The following is a 24,499-nucleotide window of genomic DNA, read 5'->3' as shown; positions in this document are numbered from 1 at the left end:
GTCTGCAGTAAGGGGGAGTAGAGTTGGTTGAGGAAGGAGCAGGGGGACTTAGATTAAGCTGACTATATATGAGCCGAGAGAAGGGAGGAGAGGCTTTTTTTTTTTTTTTTAGGACTAAGGGTGCTGTATCAGTGAGGACAGTTAGCGGCTAAGCGCATTCCAAGTGGTGCCTGGAGCGGAGAGGCTTGGGGCGGTAATTGGGTACTAGGGGGGTTGCACGGTTAGGTAAATGTGTAGCCCAGGGTACTGGGGGAACTGGGGCAGCTGAAAAAGTGAGAGACTGGTAAAAAAACCTTTGGCAGGGAGTACAGTTTGGAGCAGAACTGAGCAAAAAAAAAAAAAGCAAAAAAGGTTAGCATCAAAACATGAGTGAATACAATAGTAAAATATGGTGCAGAAACAGGGGTATAAACAATGGTAAACTTTGACAATGGTGAACTTTGGGTGGACTGTGGGGGCAGAGTTTCTAGTGAAGAGCAGGTCCGCACACTTCTGCACGAGTGGCGTCGGGCGGAGGAAGGAGGGACAAGATGGCAGAAACTTCCTCCTTCCTCTGCCTAGGAAGTCGCTGGGGGGAGAGGCTTTCGGTGGCCCTCACGGGCTGAAGAAGAAAAATCCGACTCAAAAGTCGGGCTGCGTCGGCGATCCCCGGTGGCTGGAGAGGCAGGGGCTCTAAGAGAGAGCAGAGTCCTCCTGCTTGTAACGGCGTCGGGCGGAGGAAGGAGGGACAAGAGGGCAGAAACTTCCTCCTTCCTCTGCCTAGGAAGTCGCTGGGGGGAGAGGCTTTCGGTGGCCCTCACGGGCTGAAGAAGAAAAATCCGACTCAAAAGTCGGGCTGCGTCGGCGATCCCCGGTGGCTGGAGAGGCAGGGGCTCTAAGAGAGAGCAGAGTCCTCCTGCTTGTAACGGCGTCGGGCGGAGGAAGGAGGGACAAGATGGCAGAAACTTACTGCCAAGAATTTACTGTGATGCCTAACTCTAGGTATATTTCAAACATCATGTTTTCAGACCTTTTCAGAAATCTATTAATAGATAATAGAAAACTGCCAAATTTAAACATGTATTCATAAAGACAAAGTAATGTAGATAACAGAAAAACTGTAATGTTTAAGGAATATTTAACTTTGACAGAAAGGTAGTCTTCAACTTACGGTTCAGGTTCTTGATTAGGGACAGGTACATCTCGCCTTAGTAAAAATTTGTTTTCGGGAACTGGAGGGATTTCTTCAGGACGTACAACAGGTTTTTCTCTTTTTGCACTAAAATCTTTTGACCCTTCCTCATTTGCATCATTCTGGTCAGAGTTGTAGCTATAAAAAAAGAAGAAAACTAATTACATAAAAAGTTAAATGTGTGTTGTGCAATAAAACAGACATCTCTTTGAGTCGTTCAAAATTAAGAAATTGTTCCAATTGTAAAGGATCTTGCAACTTCAACAGACATTTACAGGGAAATTTCAAAAAAATGTGGCTTCCAAAGCTAATACTCTAGACCAGTGTATCGCAAACTGTGTGCCTGCTGAGATTTCAGGTGTGCCATGACACACTGGTGAGGAGAGTCATCCAAGCCAGCTGACTGCCTACAGGATGTGCCTCTCACGGTGAGAGGCACGTCCTATTGGAAGTCAGCCGGCGCAGATGACTCTTCTCCTGGCCGGAGTCTCCCCCCTATCCTCACACCTCCCGGGACCCTCCACCAAAGCGGGTCACAGCCAGATGGGCCTCCGCTCACTTCTGGGTGCCTTCCGGCCAGGGCACTGGATTTAGTGTGCCGACAGGCGGAAAGTTTGCGAGACACTGCTCTTGACTTTAATGAAAGAAATGCTTTCCTTCTCAGCTGTGTCGCTTTGGCCACATCTGGGAATATAAGTACTTTATCTCCACAAAATTTGGCTTCCTTATTGTAGCTGTGTCCTATGAGCAGCAGTAGTCTCTGATACAGCTACTGTTACTGAAAATCAAACATGGTGATCTAACTGTCATGACACCAGCAAAATGTGGCATCAATATACCAGGAAGAAAAACTGTTTTTGAAGTTGAAATTTGAACTGTGAACTTTTGTGTGATTGAGTTTGGCCACTGAGTTTCACTTTTGGGTGAGCTTCGACAACTGAATCTACTGCCTATGATGCTTGCACTACCCTTACGAAGCCTGCACTCCTGCCGAATTATATAGACAGGACCATACAAAGATAAGTGCTTTTTCTTTCCTTTGTTTTTTGGCTTTCAACTGATGCCTTACATAGGGCTAAAACAAAATTCGGGGAAAAAACCCCTGGCGGCCCCAAGGGACTCCCTGCCAAAGCAGGGAACCAAGCTGAAACCTGCCCCTGTCTCTCCAATACAGAAGAAAGGTCACCTGAGGCTACTGAAAAGATGGTGGTGCTTCCTGCCAATAACAAAGCCGAATCTGCCAAAATCAGAGCTCTAGAGACATGTATCGTCTGGGAAGCCTGAACTGTCCCAGCCGCTAAAGCAGGCAGCAGCGGTAAGGGAGTCCCCAGCCGCTTCGGTGATAAGGGAATCCTTTTTGCCCTGACCGTCAGCGGCTGGGAAACCTTCCGTGTGGACGGCAGGGGAAGTTCAGGCTTCCTCGCAATCAGCTCCCAACTCAAGAGGCACTTTTTTTTTTTTTTTTAAAGCAGGTGTTCCCTGGAGGCCAGCACCCGATACCAATGAGGATCCCCTACCGCTCCAGCCTATACAGTGCTTGCACAGGCCAGCCACGAGTGCGGCAGGGTTCCCTGGAGGCCAGCACCTGATACCAATGAGGATCCCCTACCGCTCCAGCCTATACAGTGCTTGCACAGGCCAGCCACGAGTGCCTCGCGTCTGGAGCACAATGAGCACTTTTTCCCTTGCAAAGTGCTCATTGTGCAATATGCGACCTAGCGGTAAAATAAGCATCGGTTAGTTGAAAAATATAGTAAAATACAGCAAATTCAAAAGGGAAAGAGCCCTTTAGACCGGCACAGCCTCAGGATTTGGGGGGATTTTGTTTTATTTCCAGAACAGACTCCACTGACCGGTATCGGTGGCCAGGCTGCCAGCTGAGGCACCTCTATAAAAATGTGGGGAGGTGGAAGAAGGGGGTGAGGGACCCAGCATAAGACCTGCTGGGTTTAACACCCCCAAAGTCGGATGGATCCCCAAACAGGACCCATCCAAGCTCCATCCAGCACAAAAAAGGGGACCAGGAGTCCTAAACAAAATACAACAGACCTAAAAGGGGGAGCCTTAAATATTTTTCCTATCTCACCTGCTTGGAGACTGAGAAAGATTGGTTTAGGAGGGGGAGCTTCAGTTAATATACTACAACCAAACGTTTTGGTCTCAGTCTCTACCTGCTGGTCATAGTGAGATATAACCCATCATTAAAGAATTGTACCGGTCTAGAGGGCGATACAGAAATGTTAATTATCATTTATATTCGTATTCTGGGGGTTTTTTTTCAAAGAGGTCAAGGCAGATGACTTTAAAATACGCAATGTCACCTCAGTAACAACTATAGAAAAAGAGACAAATGTAGTGCAAAATATAGACAGCAGATATAAATTCTCAAAACTGACACATTTTGATCACTGAATTGAAAAAATAATTTTTCCTACCTTTGTTAACTGGTGATTTCATAAGTCTCTAGTTGCACTTTCTTCTGACTGTGTATCCAATATTTTTCTTTCTTTCTGCCTCCTGCATGCTTCCTCTCCTCCAGACCTCATTCCATTCCTCAACCAACATCTCTCTGTCCCTCCATGAGACCAACTTTTCTTCCTCTCTCCTCAAACCCTATTGGCAACAAGTCTCCCTCTCCCTCTCCCTCTCTCACTGTCCATCTCTCCTACCCCCTCTACTGTCACATCAATCATTTCTCCCTCTCTCATCCCCAAGATCATGTGCAGCATTTTTCACCACTATGCCCAACACTGCTCCCCCTTGAATCCCCTTCAATCTATCCCTCTGTTCCCTCTCCACCACCATATCCAACATTTCTCCTCTCATCTTTCTCTTTCCTTGCAACTCTCTTTCCTCTTTCTTCCTTTCCCTTTCACTCACACATTGATGCCCAACAATTCTCCCTTTCTATTCCCTTCCTCCTGTCCCAAGTTAGTGCCCCTTCCTCCTTCCCTTGTGGGTCCCATGTTCATGCTCCTTTCCTTCCTTCTATGTCCAGTTCGTACCCTCTCCCCCACACCGCCTTTCAGCCTTTAACCCAAAATTAAGTTGCACTGCCCACACACCACCTTCCTCCCTCCCCCGAAGCCGACCTGCCACCCTCTGAAGTCGCCACCAGATTCATCCCTGCCACCCAATACACTCCATTAACCACTTCCCTCCCCCCCGCTGCCGCACGACATGCTACATTCATCCTGAAGCTGCTGATTCCTCCCTGCCACCCAACACACTCCTTCCCCCTCGCTGCTGCCACCTGACACGCTCCATCCATCCATCCCCTGCCACAACTCCGGACAAGGACAGGCCAGACGCGTGCAATTCCACGCAGCCGGCCCACAAGCCTTCCCCTCCTCCCCCTGACATCAGTTCTGATGTCAGAGATAAGGTTCCGGGCCAGCCAAGCAACGATTAGCTGGCCCGGAACATTCTCTCCGACGTCAGAATTGACGTCAGGAGGAAAGTTTGTGGGCCGGCCGCATGCAGTCGCTGCATGCGCCTGGTCTATCCGTGCTCAGAATTGCAGCGGGGAGATGGATGGAGCATGTTGGGTGGGAACGGGAGATAGAGCATGTTGGGTGGCACGGAGAAATCGGCGGCGGTGGCTTAGCCCGTGTACCCCCCAGGGTACACGTACCGCAGGATGAAAAATACTGTGCTACACTGTTTCAATACTGTTATTCTTGTATATTATGACAGGGGTCCCCTACCCCTGGGCCGCGGCCCGCCGTCTGACAGCCAGGCTGCGAGAGATCCTCCATCCCTCAGCAGAAACCCGTCAACCTCTGTTCTGAAAAGCAGCAGCAGTGGCGGCAGCAGCACTGAACTACTTTGCTGCCTTCTCTGGGGCCTTCCCTCTGCCGCTGTGTCACTGATGACATAATTAGTAACGCGGAGGCAGAGGAAAGGCCCTGGTGGGGAAAGCAGCAAAGCAGCCTGTTCAGTGTTGCTGCTGCTTTTCAGAACAGAGGTTCTGCTGCATGTGGGGGATGGGAGGGAGAGATGGAAAGGTGCTGCGCAGGGAGATGGGTTGGCAGGGTCATCGGGGTATGCTGCACATGGGGGATGGGAAGGAGAGATGGAAAGGTGCGCAGGGGGCTGGGTTGGCGGGGTCGTCAGGGTTCTGCTACACATGGGGGATGGAAGGGAGAGATGGAAAGGTGCGCAGGGGGATGCGGGTCATCAGGGTTCTTCTGCACGTGTTTCACTGTCTTCCATCAACCCCAGATGGAATCATTTGTTTGCAGGAAAACAAGCTCAGGGCTCCCACTGATTCTGCATTATGGTACATTGTATAATATCTATTATGATTTTATAACTTAATAATAATAGAAATGTAATTTAAATTGTGTATAAAACTGCCCTATGAACCCCATTCACCCCAACCGGTCCCTGGAAAAATCTGCTTCTATAAAAGCGGTCCTTGGTGTCAAAAAGGTTGGAGACCACTGCATTATGAGACATTTAAACAACTAGGTATTGGTATAATGGAGAACTGAATACTGCTATGATGGTTTTTCATTCCATTGTTCTTCATTTCTAATGACCGGTGTGTGTGGGGGTACTGAGCATATTCATCACGAATCACTATTTCTTTGGTTTTTGTTTTTATGCTTATGCATAAATTTAATAGTGCATGATTTTTAGGCACTATTGTTTTGAGATAACCTTGAGACATGTCACAACATGCACAGACTTGTTTCAACAAGCTTGCTACTTTCTTTCATACTCAGATAAATTAATGAACGCTTCTCGTATGTTAGCACTATATCATGTTATCTGGGCACCCAAATCCCATTACAAAATTAGTGTTTAGTGTGCTAAATCTTGTCACCTAACTTTTGGGGCCCTTTACTAAATTGCCTCCTAACCGACTACTTGTGGAGCTGATATAAAGCCACAGTACTAGTAACAGTGTTTCCCTATTACATCCAAATCACTAAAAGTATCTCATATTTGTATCGCAATGTGGGTGAATGCATCCTTTTATCAGGTGCTACATTGCAGAAAAATATAACCGCAGCAAAATCAAATGACTTGTCTTAAAAAATTAACCCAGCTAGACACTGAAGCCTAATGGGGCATACAGTAAGTACATGGAAAAAGTAAGAGAACTTAAAATGTGGCTGAAAAACCTGATTAGGGTTTACTAAGGACAAATGCTTGAAAGCCTACATGACAGTGGTATTTTTTATGTTCAAAATCAAAATATCTCAAGGGGACAGCACAAATGAATCTTAATTGCTCAATGGAAAAGAAGAAACTGAAAAAAGTCCCATGTTAAAGCAAAAAAGAAGCTTCCTCCATACCAAGCTCTGTCAGAGACACCACCTATTTGTGACTATGATGACTGGCAAGGATCTTGAGGACCAGGCAGAGAATCAATGGCCTAGTTATGCCACCTATGAAAGAAGCAAACAAACCAAAACTGCAGGCTTTGTACACGGTACAGGCAAATTTTATTATGACAAATCGATCTTAACTGAAAACCTTTTACCAGGCAAGGGACCCAACACGGTCCGTGTTTCGGACAACCTTCATCAGGGGTCCATGGTGATAAAGGAAAAAAGGGGAATGTAAAAAAAAGCCTAGAAAAATAGCGTTTGGTGACACACTAAAAAAACCGCCAAAATGCTGTAAAAGTCCGTCGTATGAAAGAAGATCAATGTGTCCTGCAATTCACACTAATTTTTGCAGCTAGCTACTACTACTACTACTACTACTATTACTATTAATCTAGCTGCATCACGATTCAAGTGATCCTATGAAAGAAGTGCGTTTGGTGGCAAATGAGGAGCGAGGTAGACAGTGAATAAGGCAAAAGACGACTCAGATGTATCTTGAATTAAGCACAAAAAACATCAAATATTTGAAATTTTTTTTTACCTGCAGTATTTCTGAAGGTATACAACTCACCTATTAGGGTTTGGATCCCTTTTGTTGGCTAGTTCCTCATTTTCTCTCTCTTCCTTCCTTTTCTTCTTTACATGTTTTACTTTAGTCTTTCTTTTACGCTTTTTCCTTCTGTTTTTCTCATTTTGCAATTCACTCTCAGAAAGCAAGGACTCAGAAGATGAAGACTTGAACATATTTATTGCATTCGAAGAAACTTCATTACGTTTCTCCAAAACTTTAAACAAAACAAAAAAAGAATATATTTGTGCTGTATTTGACCTCATGAATTAAAGGGTAGTATCAATAGATAATGAAGCTGCTGCTTTGTGAGGTCTCTTCTTAAAGAGACAGCCAGCACTTGAAAAAAATACTGTGCATGCAAATAAAAGGAATCAATATGAGAGAGTGATTTGGGGTATGAGCAACTAATTGAACTACAAATCCATTTCAGTTTACATGATAAGAGATTTTCTGAGGATGAATGTCTGTTAAATAGCTCTGTTCATTGTTTGAATTGTGATGGTATGAAATGACAAAAATGTTAGAATTTGAAACAGCATATCAAACATGTCATCCACTTAAAAAGCTAACTAAACAGAAAACTTAATGAAGATTTAAAAAAAAAGAAATGCTATCCATTAAGGGCTCCTTTTACTAAGCTGCGTTAGGGTTTTAACGCACAGAATAGCGCGCTACAATGCCACGTGCACTAGACGCTAAAGCCAGCATTGAGCTGGCATTAGCTCTCGCTGCATAGCACGGTATTAGTGCGCGCTAATCTGCTGCGTGCGCTAAAAACGCTAGCGCACCTTAGTAAAAGGAGCCCTAAGTTTTGGGGCCAATATGGCTGGGGAGCAGCTGGATGTGCTATAATTGGAAAAATCTCTGGCAAGTACAGAAGAATAAATAGAAAATGTTATCTATGGTCCACAGGGGGTATAGTACTATAGTTATATACCTTAGCACACCAAGTTAAATTCAGCTAACTTCTGAGTATGCCAAGACTGGTGTACAACTTATAAAAGAATAGCAAAATTGAGATGTCACATCAGGGGCAAAAGATGATACAGACCCATCTCAATTTCTACAGATACAATTTCTGCTTACTGTAGTTTATAAAAATTTATTCTTTGTTACCCATTCCAACAGGAAAAGATCTACAACAGATCAAATATCTTTAGCCTGTAGTCCCCAATTATAAATTACTAATCTTTCTGTACAGAGCCCCCACAGCACTCTGGTATCACATTTTACAATTACGGGAACCAATACTCTTATTCTGAAGGTGAACTGTGTTAAATCTGGCAAATTTCATAAACACTACAAAAATATCAAATTTAAATAATTTTGTTGGTTTCTATATGAGACTTCTAAACTAAACTAAACCTTGGGTTTATATACTGCACCATCTCCACGAATGCGGAGCTCGGCACGGTTTACAGGAAGAAAGATGAGAGAGGAACTACAGTGGAGAGATTAAAGAGTTAGGTGTAAAGGGGGAAGGTGAGAGGCCTAAGAGGGGGGAAGTGTTACAGTTTTGAGAATAGCCAGGTTTTTAGGTGTTTGCGGAAGAGTTGGAGGGAGCTTGAGGTTCGGAGAGGGGAGGTGAGGTTATTCCAGATCTCAGTGATTCTAAAGGGGAGGGATGACCCAAGTTTGCCTACATGGGAAATACCTTTTATGGAAGGGAAGGATAGTTTAAAAATTTGGGAGGATCTGGAGGAAGTAGGGGTTGGGGAGTTCCAGGATAGAGGGATAACGGCAGGAAGGATGCCATGTAGGATCTTGTAGGCCAGACACGCACATTTGAAGTGGATCCTGGGGATTACTGGGAGCCAATGGAGCTTAGACAGGAGTGGTGAGACGTGATCAAATTTGCATTTCGCGAAAACAAGCTTAGCTGCGGCGTTCTGAATCCGCTGAAGTCTGTGGAGGCTTTTCTTGGTTAGGCTGAGGTAGATAGAATTGCAATAATCCAATCTGGAGAGGATGATGGATTGTACTAGGACTGCGAAGTGTTTTTGGTGAAAATAGGGTCTGACTTTCCTTAGCATGTGAAGGCAGAAGAAGCATTTCTTCACCAGGGATTGGAGATGTTCGTTGAAGGATAGAGAAGAGTCTAAGGTGACACCCAGAACTTTGCTTGAGAACTCGAGCTGTAATGGGGGGCCGGTGGACAATGGGATGGAGGAAGGTAGATGGTCTAATTTTTGGCCGAGCCAAAGGAGTTTTGTTTTGGACTCGTTTAGTTTCATATGCATTGTGAATGCCCAGGATTGGAGGTTCTTTATGCATGAGGATATGTTTGTGGAGAGGTTAGTGAGGTTCGAGTCAGCCTCAAGGAGGACGAGGATGTCATCAGCGTAAGTGTAAAGAGTTTCAAGGGGGGATAGTTGGAGTAGTTTCAGGGAGGACATGTAAATGTTAAAGAGGATTGGGGAGAGGGTGAGCCTTGTGGGACACCACAAGTCGGGGTCCAGGGGGAGGATGAGGTGCCGCTCATGTTAACCATGTAAGAACGGGAGCGCAAGAATTTGGAGAACCAATCAAGAACTATGGAGCTAATGCCTATCTCGGAGAGTTGGAAAATTAGAATGTCGTGGTGGACAACGTCAAAAGCTGCGGAGAGGTCGAATTGTAGAAGGACAGCAAACTTGTTACGAGAATGCAGTTGCTGAACCTTAGAGATTAGAGAGGCCAATAGGGATTCAGTGCAGAAGTTGGGTCTGAAGCCATATTGGTAAGGTAAGAGGATGGAGAATCTTTCTAAGTAGGAAGAGAGCTGGGTAGATATGATAGACTCGAGCAGTTTGGTGAGGAGAGGGATATTTGCTATTGGACGGTAGTTGGATGGTATGGAGGGGTCTAGGTCAGCTTTTTTCAGTAAAGGGGTCAATGCGATGTGTCCCATTTCAGTGGAGAATAGGCCTGATAATAGGGCAGAATTTATGAGTTTGGTAAGAGATGTGAAGGCTTGTGCAGGGATTTTCTCAAATAGGTAGGAGGGAAATGGGTCCAGGATGCAGTTGCATGATTTTAACTTGAGGCAGAGTTTAAGGGTCTGAGAATCAGACTTCTATTTGCTATAAACAGCCTTGGGGGTGATTTTTCTTCAAAAAAAGGTGATAATCCTAAAAAATAAAATTGTTGATAAGGGAAATTACTTTTCTAAAGAAAATACAGCTTTGATCTGCAGAGATATGGTGATCTCTGCAAGTACAGACTGTACTTTCTTTTGACTAAAGAGGCTGTCCAATAGAAAGCTCATTAGGGTCTTACCATCTTTTGCTGGCTTTGAGACCAACACTCCTGTATCAATAACTCGCACATCAGCATATGGTCTGCTTGCAGCATCTATTTTCAGATTTTCTATTTGTTCTATTACTTCAAAGCCAGAAATGACCAGCCCAAAGACCACGTGCACACTGCAAGCAAACACAAATAGGTCTTTAGAAAATAGATCAATGACACTTTCTTTTACAGAAAACTTTACAAAAAACTATACCAGCTCTACACCTAGAAATTAAAGCATTAATAGACATAGGGAAGGAAAACCAGTCCTTAACACCTAAGGAAGCAGAGTTTCTTACAGTAAAGCATTCTGGGGCAGATTCTCAAAACTAAAATCTGCCTTTAACGTGGCTCACTAAACCAATTCCAGCCGGTTTAGCTTGCATGTATTTTAGCGACATATTATTAAAACAGCTTACTGTGGTCTTTTCAGAATTTTCTAGCAGTCTTCGATACTGCCTTGCAAATGTAGCACAATGTGGTCATTAATATTAACATTAGCACTCTGAGCGATTCTCTATAACAAGTGTACAGAATATCATTCATATAATATACAATTCCACTTGAATTTCTACAATTCTCACAGAAAAAAGTTTAATCCCTCCCCACCCCACATACAATAATCTTTATATTAGATATCCCATAATATAATAATTACATCTTTTCCATTTAACCCTAAGAAAACTAAAAACCCACCCACCCTCCCTATACCATCTATACTAAAAAGGGGAAAATACTGATTATTCATTATAATAATTCATTAATGGTCCCCACACATCCTTAAATTTCTTAAAACATCCTTTTCTAACAACTAATATTCTCTCCATTTTATACACATGACACACCGTACTCCACCAAAAAGAGTAATTTAATCTTGTGTAATCTTTCCAATTAAAAGTTATCTGTTGAATGGCAACTCCTGTTAGAATCATTAAAAGCTTATTATTTTTGGAAGATATTTGAGATTTAGCCCTCATAGACATACCAAATAAGATGGTATCATATGATAAAGCTACAGGATTTTCAAGCATACAATTTACTTGATCCCAAATCAATTTCCAAAAAGCATTAATAAAGGACAATAAAATAATAAATGATCTAAAGTTCCAGCCTCAAGATGACAATGCCAACACCTATTAGACCTAGAGCAATCCAATTTTTGTAAACACACAGGGGTCCAGAGTGCTCTATGCAACAGGAAAAACCATGTTTGCCTCATAGACGCAACTACTTTTGTTTTAATAGCAAATTATATTAACAGATAAAGGGGATGGCTATGGGGGCTTCTTCCATAGCTAATTAGTATATAGCTAATTTTGAAAAAGAATTTTTAAGAACCCATAAATATGAATCCAATGTGATTTTATGGAAAATATACATAGATAGCATTTGTTTGATATAGGATGGTACAGAGGAATTTTATAATTGGTTAAACAATTTAGATATCAATCAGAAGTTTAAAATGTACTTTGATAGGAAGGAGGTACCATTCCTGGATAAAAAGATCATCATCCGAGGAGAGACAAGATGACCGCATAGTGAGGACCCTGAGCAATTCTCTCCTGCTGCTAGAAATATTTCCTACTTGCCTATTTGGGGGTAGACCTAAATTAAGAATGCCAAAAAGAAGAGGAAGAGTCGCTGCCTCATCCCGGCAGAATGAACCTACCTTGATGCGGCAGGAGGTTATTACGGGCTTCTTTACATCCTCACCCAGGGGCGAACCGGCACCGCCGAATCAGAGAGAACATTTGGTGTTCGGGAGTGAAGCATCGCTCAGCCCCCCTGGACCTGCCCCTCCTCTACAAACGCAAGATTGGGAGATCTCGGGAGCTCTGCAGGGACGGAACACAGCATTGCCTACGGAGCTTGTGGGCTTGCCAATCCCTCAATCCGAGACTACGACAGGAACTCCCTACAGCTATTTCCTAATGGCGATCTGCACGGGGCAGGAGCATAGGAAGATCGCTCCTACCCTGAAAGCCTGCTAGACCACCAGGTAAGGCCGGGATGCTGGGGGGAAGACTTAAGGATAGTCTTTTTTTTTCTTTTTTCCCCCTCCCCAAAAAAATCACGAATATGTGAAATTGCGATTACTGAAACCGCGAATAGGGAGGGGGAAGTGTAGTGGCTTCCTCTCCCCCCTGCAGACGTTCCCAAACCTCCAGGTTCCTTTAGAATAAAAAAGGAGATGGAGGAAAGAGTGTTGTGGATAATGTCCATTAAAAAATAGGAAAACTCCATGTAGGGAAAGATACTTCAAAGTAATTATATAAGTCTTCTGGAAAATTCTGTAACATTGATGGTACAGTGGGAGCCGTGTTTTAGTAAAAAAACCTGGTTGATCCTGCTTATAAGATAAAGCAGAGAACCATTCTGCTTCAATGGATAAAATACAGAAAGCGAATGTCCATTGATAGTGCATAAGCACAAAAGTAAACATTAATCTTTTTTTTTTTTTTTTTAAACATGGTAAGGAAACTAATGTAAAAGGCTCTACACCCGTGTTAGATTCCGCCACTTGTCTTTATATGTTTTTATCCAGAGAACAGGAAAAAGACCACCTTACAGGCTCTACACCCATAGTGGACTCCTGAAACAGTATGGAAAGGCAATTGCAATGTGGATTGATGCTGGTTGATCCTGGTATCTAACTTAACAAGTTCTACCCACATGTTAAGATTCCCCCCACTAGTCTGTGTGTGATTGAGTTAAAACAACAGGAAAAATACCATCTTACAGGCTCAACACCCATGGTGAATTCCTGTCACAGTAACCCAATGAAAATCATTGATATCAATGCAGGTTGTTTTGGACCCATGCTGACGCTCCAAGATAAGCAGCTATGTCACCTGAGACAAAACTTCAATTTCTTTTCTTATTCACTGTTTCATGATGATGTTTAGAGAAAAACATCAATTTTTTTTATTTTTATTTTTTTGCAGACACACGACGATGTTTCAACGATGCTCAATATTCTGAAGACAAACATCGCTGATAACTTGAAGAACAGAGGCTGAGATGAAATCGATGTCTTCGGTACCCTTCCGATGAAATACTCCCTGAAACAGGAACTAATTCTCTGTCAAAAGTAAGTAAGTAATAATCGATGAAAATGATGGTGAGCAATGTGCATAAAGTCGTCGACCCTGGAACCAATATCCTGCGCAGGTTGTTGAGGGGTAGAAGACCTCAAAAAAGATGCATGTCAAATAAGAGACACAATCTGCACAGAAGGAGACACTGGTGTCGAAGTGGAGTTATTCCTCGGTGATGTATTCCGGACAGGTACCATCGATGTAGATGCCGCAGTACTGAAGAAAAACTGGTATATGCAAGGAAATACTACATAAAGGTTTGATGGTCATCGATGCTACTATGTAAAAAGAACCTGGAGAAAAGTACCGTTGTTAAATATGCTACACTTAGTATGGATCGGTACCGATGGAATGAAGTATGAAGAGGAGGCACTGCACTTAAAAAGAATAATCTGAATCGATGTTCATCGATTAAGTAGTATCAAGTGGTATCGAAGGTGCCACAGGCGTTGAAGCCTGAGTGCTTGCAAAGGCGATGTGATTCAGAATGACAACCTGTATCGTCCAGAAATCCATGTATCAAATGGACTCGATGCTTAATTGACAGGGCACTGTCCACTGCGATGCATCTGTGTTGATATGGTTAAAACATTGGTACCAGAAAGCATGCATCAAATAGACTCGATGCTTATATGCCACCGATGCAAGCAGTTGGAGGTATTGACGTCACTGCGATGCATATTTGTCGATATAGTTGAAACATCGGTATAAAAAACCATGCATCCAATAGACTTGATGCTAATATGCCACCAATGCACATAGATGGAAGTATCAATATCACTGCAATACATGTGTGTTGACATGCTTGAAACATTGGTACAGAAGGCATGCATCAAATAGACTCGATGCTAATATGCCACCGATGCACGTAGATAGAAGTATCAATGTCACTGCAATACATGTGTGTTGACATGCTTGAAACATCGGTACAGAAGGCATGCATCAAATAGACTCGATGCTAATATGCCACCAATGAAGGTATGAATGTCTAACGGTACCAGCAAGTCACAGTCGCTAGAAATCCGAATCCAAACTAAACTAAACTAAGCCTTAAGTTTATATACCGCATCATCTCCACGGAAGTGGAGCTCGACACGGTTTTTCAAAGCTTAAAAATATAGGAAGAGAGAGGAGAAAGATTTACAAGAGCATATGAATAGAGGGGATGTAAACAGGAGAAGAGATGTTATATGCTAGAGAAAGGCCAGGTTTTCAGTTTTTTTCGGAATAGTTGGAGGGAGCCCAGGTTCCGCAGCGGGATAGTGAGATCGTTCCAAAGGCCCGTGATTTTGGAGAGGAGGGATCTTTCCAGTTTGCCTAAATGGAGGATGCCGTGTAGAGAGGGGAAGGATAGTTTATGTCTGTGGGCGGATCTGGTGGTAGCAGGCGTCAAGGCGAGGAAGGATAGAGGGATTAGGGGTGGAAGGATGCCGTGAATGATCTTGAAAGACAGGCAGGAGCATTTGAAATGAATTCTGGAAAGTACTGGGAGCCAGTGAAGATTGGTAAGTAGTGGGGAGACATGGTCAAATTTGCGTTTAGCAAAAATCAGCTTGGCAGCAGTATTCTGGATAAGCTGGAGTTTGCGAAGACTTTTTTTTGTTAGGCATAAATAAATGGCATTACAGTAATCGAGTTTGGATAGGATGATGGATTGTACAAGGACGGTGAAATGTTTTTGGTGAAAGTAGGATCTTACTTTCCATAGCATGTGGAGGCTGAAAAAACATGATTTTGCCAAGGAATTCAGGTAATCGTTGAGGAAGAGGGAGGAATCGATAGTGATACCGAGGACCTTGCTTGAGAACTCAAGGTGCAGAGCAGGGCCTGTGGGTAGTGTGAAGAGGGTGGCCAGGTGTACTAATTTTGGGCCGAGCCAGAGTAATTTTGTTTTTGATTCATTTAATTTCATCTGTACAGAGAGGGACCAGGCGTGAAGTCTCATTATGCATGAAGTGATGTTCTCTTGGAGGTTTGTGAGGTTCTGGTCTGTTTCGAGGAGGATAAGGATATCGTCTGCATATGTGTATATTGTTTCAAGGGGGGATAGTTTGAGGAGCTTCAGGGAGGTCATATACATGTTGAAGAGAATAGGGGATAGGGGAGAACCCTGTGGGACACCACAGCATGGTGTCCACGGAGCGGATTTGGAGCCGTTTGTGTTGACAGTGTAGGAACGAGCGCGAAGGAAGTTTGAGAACCACTTTAGGACAAAGGAGTCTATTCCTATCTCAGAAAGTTGGTAGATTAGTATGTCATGGTGCACGACATCGAAAGCCGCGGAGAGATCGAACTGTAGAAGAACAGCAAATTTGTTTCGAGCGTGTAGTTGTTGCACCTTTGAAATTAAGGAAACTAGGAGGGACTCGATGCTGAAATTGGGCCTAAATCCGTGTTGGTAGTGTTGGAGAATGGAGAATCTCTCTAGGTAAGAGGAGAGCTGAGTAGCGACTATGGTCTCTAGAAGTTTTGTTAAAAGAGGGATGTTTGCTATGGGGCGGTAGTTCGATGGTAAGGAAGGGTCGAGATCGGCTTTTTTCAGAAGAGGGGATAAGACAATGTGTCCCATTTCTGTGGAGAACAGGGCCGATAGTAAAACTTTATTTATAAGGTTAGTAAGGGAAGAGATGGCCTGCGCAGGGATGTTTTCATAAAGGTAGGATGGGAAAGGATCTAGGATGCACTTGCAGGATTTAAGTTTGAGGCAGAGTTTAGAGATCTGGGGTTTGGATACGAGTTCGAAAGTAGTCCATGATCTGTCAGCAGGGATAGGGTCGGAGTCTTTCGGTGGAAGAGAGTTGTAAGAGATAGCGGGGGGGAATGAACTCTTTATGGTAGTGATCTTCTCGTTGAAGAATTTGGCTAGGTCATTTGGAGATGGGAGGGAGGGGGAGGGGGAGGAGTCGTTTTTAGAAATTAGGTTTCGCCAGATGTGGAACAGTGTACTGTTTTGATTTTTTGACCTGGAGATTTTATTTCCATAGAAATTCTTCCTAGCTTTTTTTAGTACAGAGTTGTAGAATTTGATGTTTTCTCTTCAGGATTGTCTATCTGAAGGGGATTTCGATTTTTTCCATTTTCGCTCCAGGGCCCGACATTTCTGTTTTAATTCCCTGTGGTATGGGAGATACCAGGGAGCCTTATGAGAGTAGGAGATGGGTTTAGTGGCTAGAGGGGCAAGAGCACGGTACGTGGTTTCGGAAAGAGTCACCCAGTTGTGCCAGATTGAGTCTGGGTCCGTGTGATTGGGAAGAAGAGGGAGTTTGTTGAGAAACTGGGACCAGAATAGTTCACTTGTGATTTTTTTGCGGTAGGTGATGGAGTTTGAGGCTCGGGTTGGGGTACCAAGGGCTGACATGAAGATAGGGAGGCAGAAAGAGCCTAGGAGGTGATCAGACCAGGGGACATGTTCCCAACGGGTCTCATCAGTGGAAGTTTTGTGCTCAGTCAGGTCAAGAAAGCTGATGATATCAATGGAGTGCCCCTTATCGTGGGTAGGGGTGGGCGGTGGAGCAGTGAAGCCTAAGGAGATGAGGAAGTCTTTGAAATCAGTTGTGTCCTTGTTGGTGTTGTCATCTAGGTGAAGGTTTATGTCACCAATGATCAGTAGTCTTTGGAATTTTAGATAGGCCCTTGTTATGGTCTCAAGAAAAAATTCAGATGATTTATTTCAGGGGTGGGTGGGCGGTAAAGTAGCAGGATGCCTAATGGGTGGGGATGAAGTTCGTCATTTATTGAAGCTAGCATGAATTCTAAGGAAGGATGGCTGCCCTTTTCGAGGAGCTCGACATTAAAGAATGATTTGTAGAGAAGGGCCAGACCTCCTCCTTTCCGGTTTATTCTGGGAGAGAAAAGACCATGGTAGCCTGGGGGACAGAGTTCATTTTGAGTGAGTAAGTCATCTTTTTCGATCCATGATTCAGTGATGCACAAAAAACCCGGATAAAAATCTTCGAGTAAATCTTTTACTATTTGGGTCTTATTTCTGACGGATCTGGCGTTACAATAGAGAGTAGGGACTAGAGTGAGAGAGTCTGAGGTAAGGTTGGGTAGGTTTGCTGGGAGAACAGGCTTTAAGGAGGTGAGGTTGACTCCTCGGTGCTTTTTGAAATGATGGGATCTGGTGAGTACTAGCGTGGGGATTCTGAGGCCAGGGCAGATGTTGTTAATGAATGAAGCATCGGGAGAGTTTGGGGGGGAGAGGTTTTTGGGAATGGGAAGTGTTTGTGAGGGAGCAGAGAAGGAGAATAAGGGGCCAGAGTGATGGCTTCATGGTGGGAATCAGTGGGGCCAATGAGAGGGGGTTGGGCGGAGGATTTGCCAGGAGGGAGGGGAGGGGGAGAGAGAGTTCGGGAGGGCTGATAGCGAATGGGAGAGGAACAGAGACTGAAAAGGAATTTGTGTCCAGCAGATTCTAGTGTGATACCGGACAGGTTGGAACTTAGAACAATTGTTAATAGAGCGATACAATTTGAAGTGGGTCTTGGCTAAATATGCAGTATAAAGAAACAAGCAGTGGGTAGGTCGTGCAGTTGAGTAATAAGTCAAGGAGTGTATCCTGGGGTCCGGGATAATTTTTTATTTATTTTTTGTGTGTGTGTTCGCCGACCTGGGGGGGGGGGGGGAGCTCACGTGACCAGTTAAAAGTTGGGCAGGGTCAGCCCGATCAGAGACCTACACCGGTAGGAGGCTTTTGGCGTTCCCCAGTGGCTCTAGAGAGAGGGAGCAGTGCCCTCCTGGTTAGAAAACGGTGTTGGGTGCAGGAAGAGATTAGGGGATAAACCACGGGGGATTCGGGGTACGGAGCAGGGCTCCCACGCGGCCCGAAGTCGCTGGGCTGAAGTGAGGAGCAGCACCCGATGGCAGAGGAGCTGCTCCTGAAGAAATTAGTTGAACTCGCAGGGTTTTGGGGGGCGGAGCAGGGCTCCCACGCGGCCCGAAGTCGCTGGGCTGAAGTGAGGAGCAGCACCCGATGGCAGAGGAGCTGCTCCTGAAGAAATTAGTTGAACTCGCAAGGTTTTAGGGGGCGGAGCAGGGCTCCCACGCGGCCCGAAGTCGCTGGGCTGAAGTGAGGAGCAGCACCCGATGGCAGAGGAGCTGCTCCTGAAGAAATTAGTTGAACTCGCAAGGTTTCAGGGGGCGGAGCAGGGCTCCCATGCGGCCCGAAGTCGCTGGGCTGAAGTCAGGAGCAGCACCCGATGGCAGAGGAGCTGCTCCTGAAGAAATTAGTTGAACTCGCAGGGTTTCGGGGGGCGGAGCAGGGCTCCCACGTGGCCCAAAGTCGCTGGGCTGAAGTGAGGAGCAGCACCCGATGGCAGAGGAGCTGCTCCTGAAGAAATTAGTTGAACTCGCAGGGTTTTGGGGGGCGGAGCAGGGCTCCCACGCGGCCCAAAGTCGCTGGGCTGAAGTGAGGAGCAGCACCCGATGGCAGAGGAGCTGCTCCTGAAGAAATTAGTTGAACTCGCAAGGTTTCAGGGGGCGGAGCAGGGCTCCCATGCGGCCCGAAGTCGCTGGGCTGAAGTCAGGAGCAGCACCCGATGGCAGAGGAGCTGCTCCTGAAGAAATTAGTTGAACTCGCAGGGTTTCGGGGGGCGGAGCAGGGCTCCCACGTGGCCCAAAGTCGCTGGGCTGAAGTGAGGAGCAGCACCCGATGGCAGAGGAGCTGCTCCTGAAGAAATTAGTTGAACTCGCAGGGTTTTGGGGGGCGGAGCAGGGCTCCCACGCGGCCCAAAGTCGCTGGGCTGAAGTGAGGAGCAGCACCCGATGGCAGAGGAGCTGCTCCTGAAGAAATTAGTTGAACTCGCAGGGTTTCGGGGGGTGGAGCAGGGCTCCCACGTGGCCTGAAGTCGCTGGGCTGAAGTGAGGAGCAGCACCCGATGGCAGAGGAGACCTATATGTTGAAATAAGAAACAAAAGAAGAAAAACTTTGACATTAAACAATATAGCTTCTCCTCTCCTACACCACAGCCCCGGAGTCAGATATAGTCAAAGAGGGCAAGTAGAAATAAGGCTGAAAATCCATCCATCCATCGATGATCCCAGTATGAAGTAAGGATGGAACTTTGCGTGAGGGCAGTTGAACTTCAAAAGAAGTCTGTTTTTAAATAAAAAATGTCCAAAATTTCTGTTAACTGATTTTCAAAAGTAAAGAACAGAAGAAGAAACTGAAATACTTGAAAAAAGTTTGTTAAAAAATTTGAATAGGGAGAGAAATCAAGATGGCATCGGAGTGAGTAGCGCTTTAGTGGCTCCTGCATTCTCCGGCAAAATTCTAAAGTTTTTTCGCCAAGAATTTACCTTTTCATTGTGATGCCAAAGCGCAGGGGGAAGCAGAGGAGTGATCACCCTGCCTCCTCTTCCACTTCATTGACACGACAGACAGCAATAACTTCTTTTGCTGTTCCAGTTGGAGCGGATGTCTCTGCTGACTGAGGTAGGCAGACCTCAGTCTTGGAGAGAGATGTATCGCTAAGCCCATTAGGGCCTGGCACCTACAGCCTTACAGGAAGCTCTGGAGTTGTTATCTTCATCGAAACTGCAGGTTTCACCCTTGACCCCAGATGGAGTTTCAACTTGCCAACTTCTCAGCAGTTGGCTTTAATGGTTGGAGGGCTCAATGCTGGAAGTATGGCAGGGAATTAAACTGATCGTCAACAGTCTTCGAATTTGACTTCTGCAGTGACTTTTTCGACTATCTCTCTTCCTGTCCCACTGACAAGACCACCCGTAGTAGATATGGAGGCTATCTGGAGTGCCACTGAGAATTTACATAAGGTATGCACTCATTTCATATCCTCAGTTCAGGATACACTTCTCCCGTAATCGATGTGATAGGGGATTAACAGAACCGCAAATACAGAAAAACCGTGAATAACTTTTTCATATGTTATTCGCTGTTTTCTATTAAAAAACATCGTGAATATGGTGAAACCGCAAATAACATGGTGGGAGACCTGGCCTGTTTCTGAAGGAGAGACAAAATACGGTGAAGAAAGTGCTGGGAATCAGTGATTTTCTCTGTAAACGTTTGGAATCAGCAATTTCTCTATGTAAGCTGATGTAATTTGTGGGGAGGAGCCAGCAAGCTAAAAACCATGAATAATCAAAACTGCAATTGCTGAAACCACAAATACAGAGGGAGAAGTGTACTATAATTCAATTTAAAGATTTTAAAGAGAAATTTCAACATCAGGTTGTTAGAATGGACAAAGTTGAAAATATGGTTGCAGAGTTAAAGCTTCTTCTAACCTGCAACTAAAAGATAAAACTTCTACTAACTAGAAAAATTGAAAACCTGGAAAATTCAAACAGAAATTTAAGAATACTGAATTTTCCTGTCTCTAGACTGCAGTCTCCTAGGGACTTATTTCAATTATTTCTTATTTCTGTTCTAAAACATCCAGAAAATAATTTTCCACCATTGCAAAAACTATATTATTTAAATGTGCCAAAAGAAGATAAATTTTCTGAATAATCCCCACCTTACCATCTCCAATTTCAATGAAATTTGGCACATAGATGCTCTGGCTTGAAAAACTAAGTCCTGGAAAGTTTCAACCTTGAAAACATGAAATTCATGTAGTAAGAGGTGCCTAAGTAGAGGCCCTAAAATTTTTGTTTGTGTCATACAAAACAAATGGGCAACTTCAAGGGCCTTATTAAGCTTTAAGAGTTTCAAAAATCTAGGCTAAGTGCTCTTCTAATGCCTCAATGCCAAAGTTGGCCAAAAACTCAATTCATTAATTTTTGGCTTCATCTTTGGGATGCCATAGATTTGTAATAAATTTAAATGGTTTCTTCTTGCTTGGTACACCTGCACAACTACTGATTGTTATCCATCTGTGAAAACTTCAAGGCCTGCTTGTGTTTATTTGCAAAGATATTGCAAGTCAAACAGAGCAGCAAAAATATTAATAACAAATTTTACCTATTTTTGAAGCCTTGTTTTGACACTAGAAATCACTTTGGTTCAAAAAGCATTAGATAGAGCCAACTTTTTCTCTACCAGATATCAAATTTTCAGGAGGGTACTTTTTGTATAGGGAACAAATTTGCAATTGAATTCAGATAAGGCTCAGCAGCGTAACTATTTAAAAGTATTAATTGTATTTGTCATTGGAGGGTTCTTCAAATATTCAAGTTGCACTATGAATGAACTTTACACCACACATAATTTACTGTCTATTGTTTATTTTAAAACTTAATTGTGGCACAGGTCTAAAAATTGCCAGGCACTAAGAATGTTGGTTAGTAGTAAAGGAATTTGTGTTAAGCATACTACATATGTTTTTAATAGTTGGTCCATGGTGCTTTAACTACAGCCAGTTTATTCAATAGCCAGGCAAGTCCAGCCATGGGTGGGTGGGTTTCTTAGCTAAGGTTCCAAAGCCTAAGTGGGTCTCTTTATGGTTCCCAAGTCATAGTCACACTTTATTCATTGCATAATGTTATGAAATTTATCTTCAATGAGTTGAATTGTTGATTCTGTAAATGTGTATTGTCGACCAGTTACTGTGCTTGGTGCAGGCAGAATTGCAAAAATGTGGACTTCAGAAATCCAAGTGTCCTTCCTTAGGAGGCCATAAAATGAATGAACTTGTCCATAAGTATGCATGAAATTATGAGTGCATCATGCTCTTTAACTGATGTCTCACAAATGTTTCCAACCCAACATTTATTATCATAAACACATGCTATGTATTGTCCAGGTTGAAGATTTTCTATTTTTAGAGAAGCATTAACTGGAGAGTCATCCAGTGAACCAATAGTTGCAATGAATGATGAACAATCATTTGATACTCGACTCACATGAATCTTATGTATCCCATCAGGGATAAACTGATGATTTTCACGAGTTCCAGCAATTGTAGAGGCAGTCCCAAATCTTCTTTCTTGATTGAGTCTAGCAGACTCAATTTCTTCTTTTCAAACAAACAAAAACTTGATTTGTCAAATTTTGGTCACATAACATAAACAGGTCATTTGGTGACAGAATTTGGTTTTCTTTTGGCTGCTGTAAGCTTTCATATGCTGCTAACCTTTTAGTAGTTCCACCAATTCCATCACAAGGTGACTTGCTATGGCTTGTGGCCAAAGAAATTCCACTCAGCATGAATACCAAAGTCAGAATAGTGATAGCAGAGATTAACAAAATTTTAAGTTTTTGTATTGTGCAGCAGAGCCATCACTGAAATCCCCCCCAAAAAACGTGTACTACCACTGGATCATGCCTTAAGCCAAGGGTTGGTACTCGATGGCCGCAATCCAGTCGGGTATTCAGGATTTCCCCAGTGAATATGTATGAGATCTATTAGCATACAATGAAAGCAGTGCATGCAAATAGATCTCATGCATATTCATTGGGGAAATCCTGAAAACCCGACTGGATTGCGGCCCTTGAGGACCGACATTTGACACCCCTGCCCTTAAGTTGTCATTAATGATACAAACATTCATGCATTGAAGTTCACTGTTAAGGTGGAAATACCGTGTTTCCCTGAAAATAAGCCCTATCTCCGAAAATAAGCCCTAGTCGCCGGCAGCAGCACTGCTCCCCCAACCCTTCCCATCTCTCCCTCCTATCTGAACACCAACCGCAAGCCAAAATACCTGGAAACAAATGGCAGTATCGGCAGCATAGGCTGAATCATGGCCTGCCTTTCTCACTTCCGGCTGTTCCGCGCCACTTTGCTGATGACATCATCAGTGATGCAGCAGAGGAACACCCAGACGTGAGAAGGGCAGGCCATGATTCAGCCTGTGCTGCCGACGCTGCCATTTGTTTCCAGGTATTTCGGCTCACGGTTGGTGTTCAGATAGGAGGGAGAGATGGGAAGAGTCAGCAAGGGGGGTGCGGGGTGCGCAGCGGCAGCTGCACAGGGGGATGGAAGGGAGGGATAGAAAGATACTGCACAAGGGGATGGGTAAGAGGGGAGAAAAGATGCTGCACATGTGGGGGAAAGAAAGGAAATAGGAAGATTTGGGGTGGAGGAGAGGAAGGGAGAGATAATCATTGTACATGAAAAAAAATAATACATCCCCAAATAAGACCTAGTGCCTTTTTTTGGGTCCAAAATTAATATAAGACTGTCTTATTTTTGGGGAAACATGGTAGACAACAAAAGGGTGCAAAGTGGCTTGACTATTTTCCCAATGGAAACCCTGAACAGCATCTTGAACAACAAAGGAATAATTTTCAACAAAATCCATTAGAATAACAAGTTCATCAGGATTTAAATTTTCTTTGACTGTTTTCAAGTAATGTGATTGATGTTTTGAAATGTAATGATGTAGATGTATTGAAAGATCTGTAATCTTTTCAGCAAGCACAGCTACAAAATCTTCGACTGCCATTTGTTTCACATCTAGAATTGCACGATCTGTTTGGATCCACTGCCTGAATTCAATAATTTCTTCAGGATCAATATTCTTGTATTCACTGAAAACGTAGGCTTCAAGTGCACCTTGACCGGATACTCATCACACATATGGAGCATATAATTTTTTTTTACTCCAAATTGCAAACTGTTTTCCCCATTAAATCTTTACAGTCATCCTTGACTACTAGTGCTGCTTGCAAGTATCAGCTTAACATTCTGATGTGCACAACATACACAAACTGAGTGCATTGTTGATGAACCAACAGTGACACACCATTTTGGTCTTAATTTCAAAGAATTTTGAGAAACTCAACTTTTTATTATAATATTCAACAAACATCTCTTTCAGACTGCTTAACAGCAACCTCTTTTGCTTTTGAACTTTTCCCCCATCAACTCCGATTGAAATATAGTCCTTTTTTCCAAGGACACAGCCTACTGTACTTATCTTCATAAAAGTTGGACACCTTTTTTGTCACATCATCTTAAAGTGATTTGCCTTTCTTTTTACTTGGCATTGCTAGTATACTACTTTCTATTTTAAGCTGTCTTGCTTGTCTAACCATTCTTGTTGAAATGCCAAATTCAGAAGACATTGTTTCAATAGACCAGCTCTTTGGAGCTAGTGTGAGGATTTGAAATTTTTCTGCACGACTTGAAGTCGTTTA

General features: G+C 43.7%; 1 protein-coding gene across 4 annotated transcripts in view; it reads right to left on the bottom strand.

The window, feature by feature from the left end:
* NKTR (natural killer cell triggering receptor) overlaps positions 1 to 24,499 on the bottom strand; it is a 293,873-nt gene that overhangs the window by 117,306 nt on the left and 152,068 nt on the right. For all 4 annotated transcript variants that reach the window (XM_033931783.1, XM_033931786.1, XM_033931785.1 and 1 more), the window contains 3 exons: positions 10,343 to 10,488; positions 7,085 to 7,298; positions 1,151 to 1,309 (listed from right to left, as the gene is read on the bottom strand). In XM_033931783.1, coding sequence (XP_033787674.1) covers positions 1,151 to 1,309; positions 7,085 to 7,298; positions 10,343 to 10,488 — 519 coding nt within the window. The remainder of the gene's footprint in view (positions 1 to 1,150; positions 1,310 to 7,084; positions 7,299 to 10,342; positions 10,489 to 24,499) is intronic.

The sequence above is a fragment of the Geotrypetes seraphini genome, chromosome 2 (assembly GCF_902459505.1).
Source record: "Geotrypetes seraphini chromosome 2, aGeoSer1.1, whole genome shotgun sequence".
In the NCBI taxonomy this organism is placed as follows: Eukaryota; Metazoa; Chordata; class Amphibia; order Gymnophiona; family Dermophiidae; genus Geotrypetes; species Geotrypetes seraphini.
Note: the sequence above shows the minus strand (reverse complement) of the source record. Positions and strands in the feature narration are given on the sequence as shown.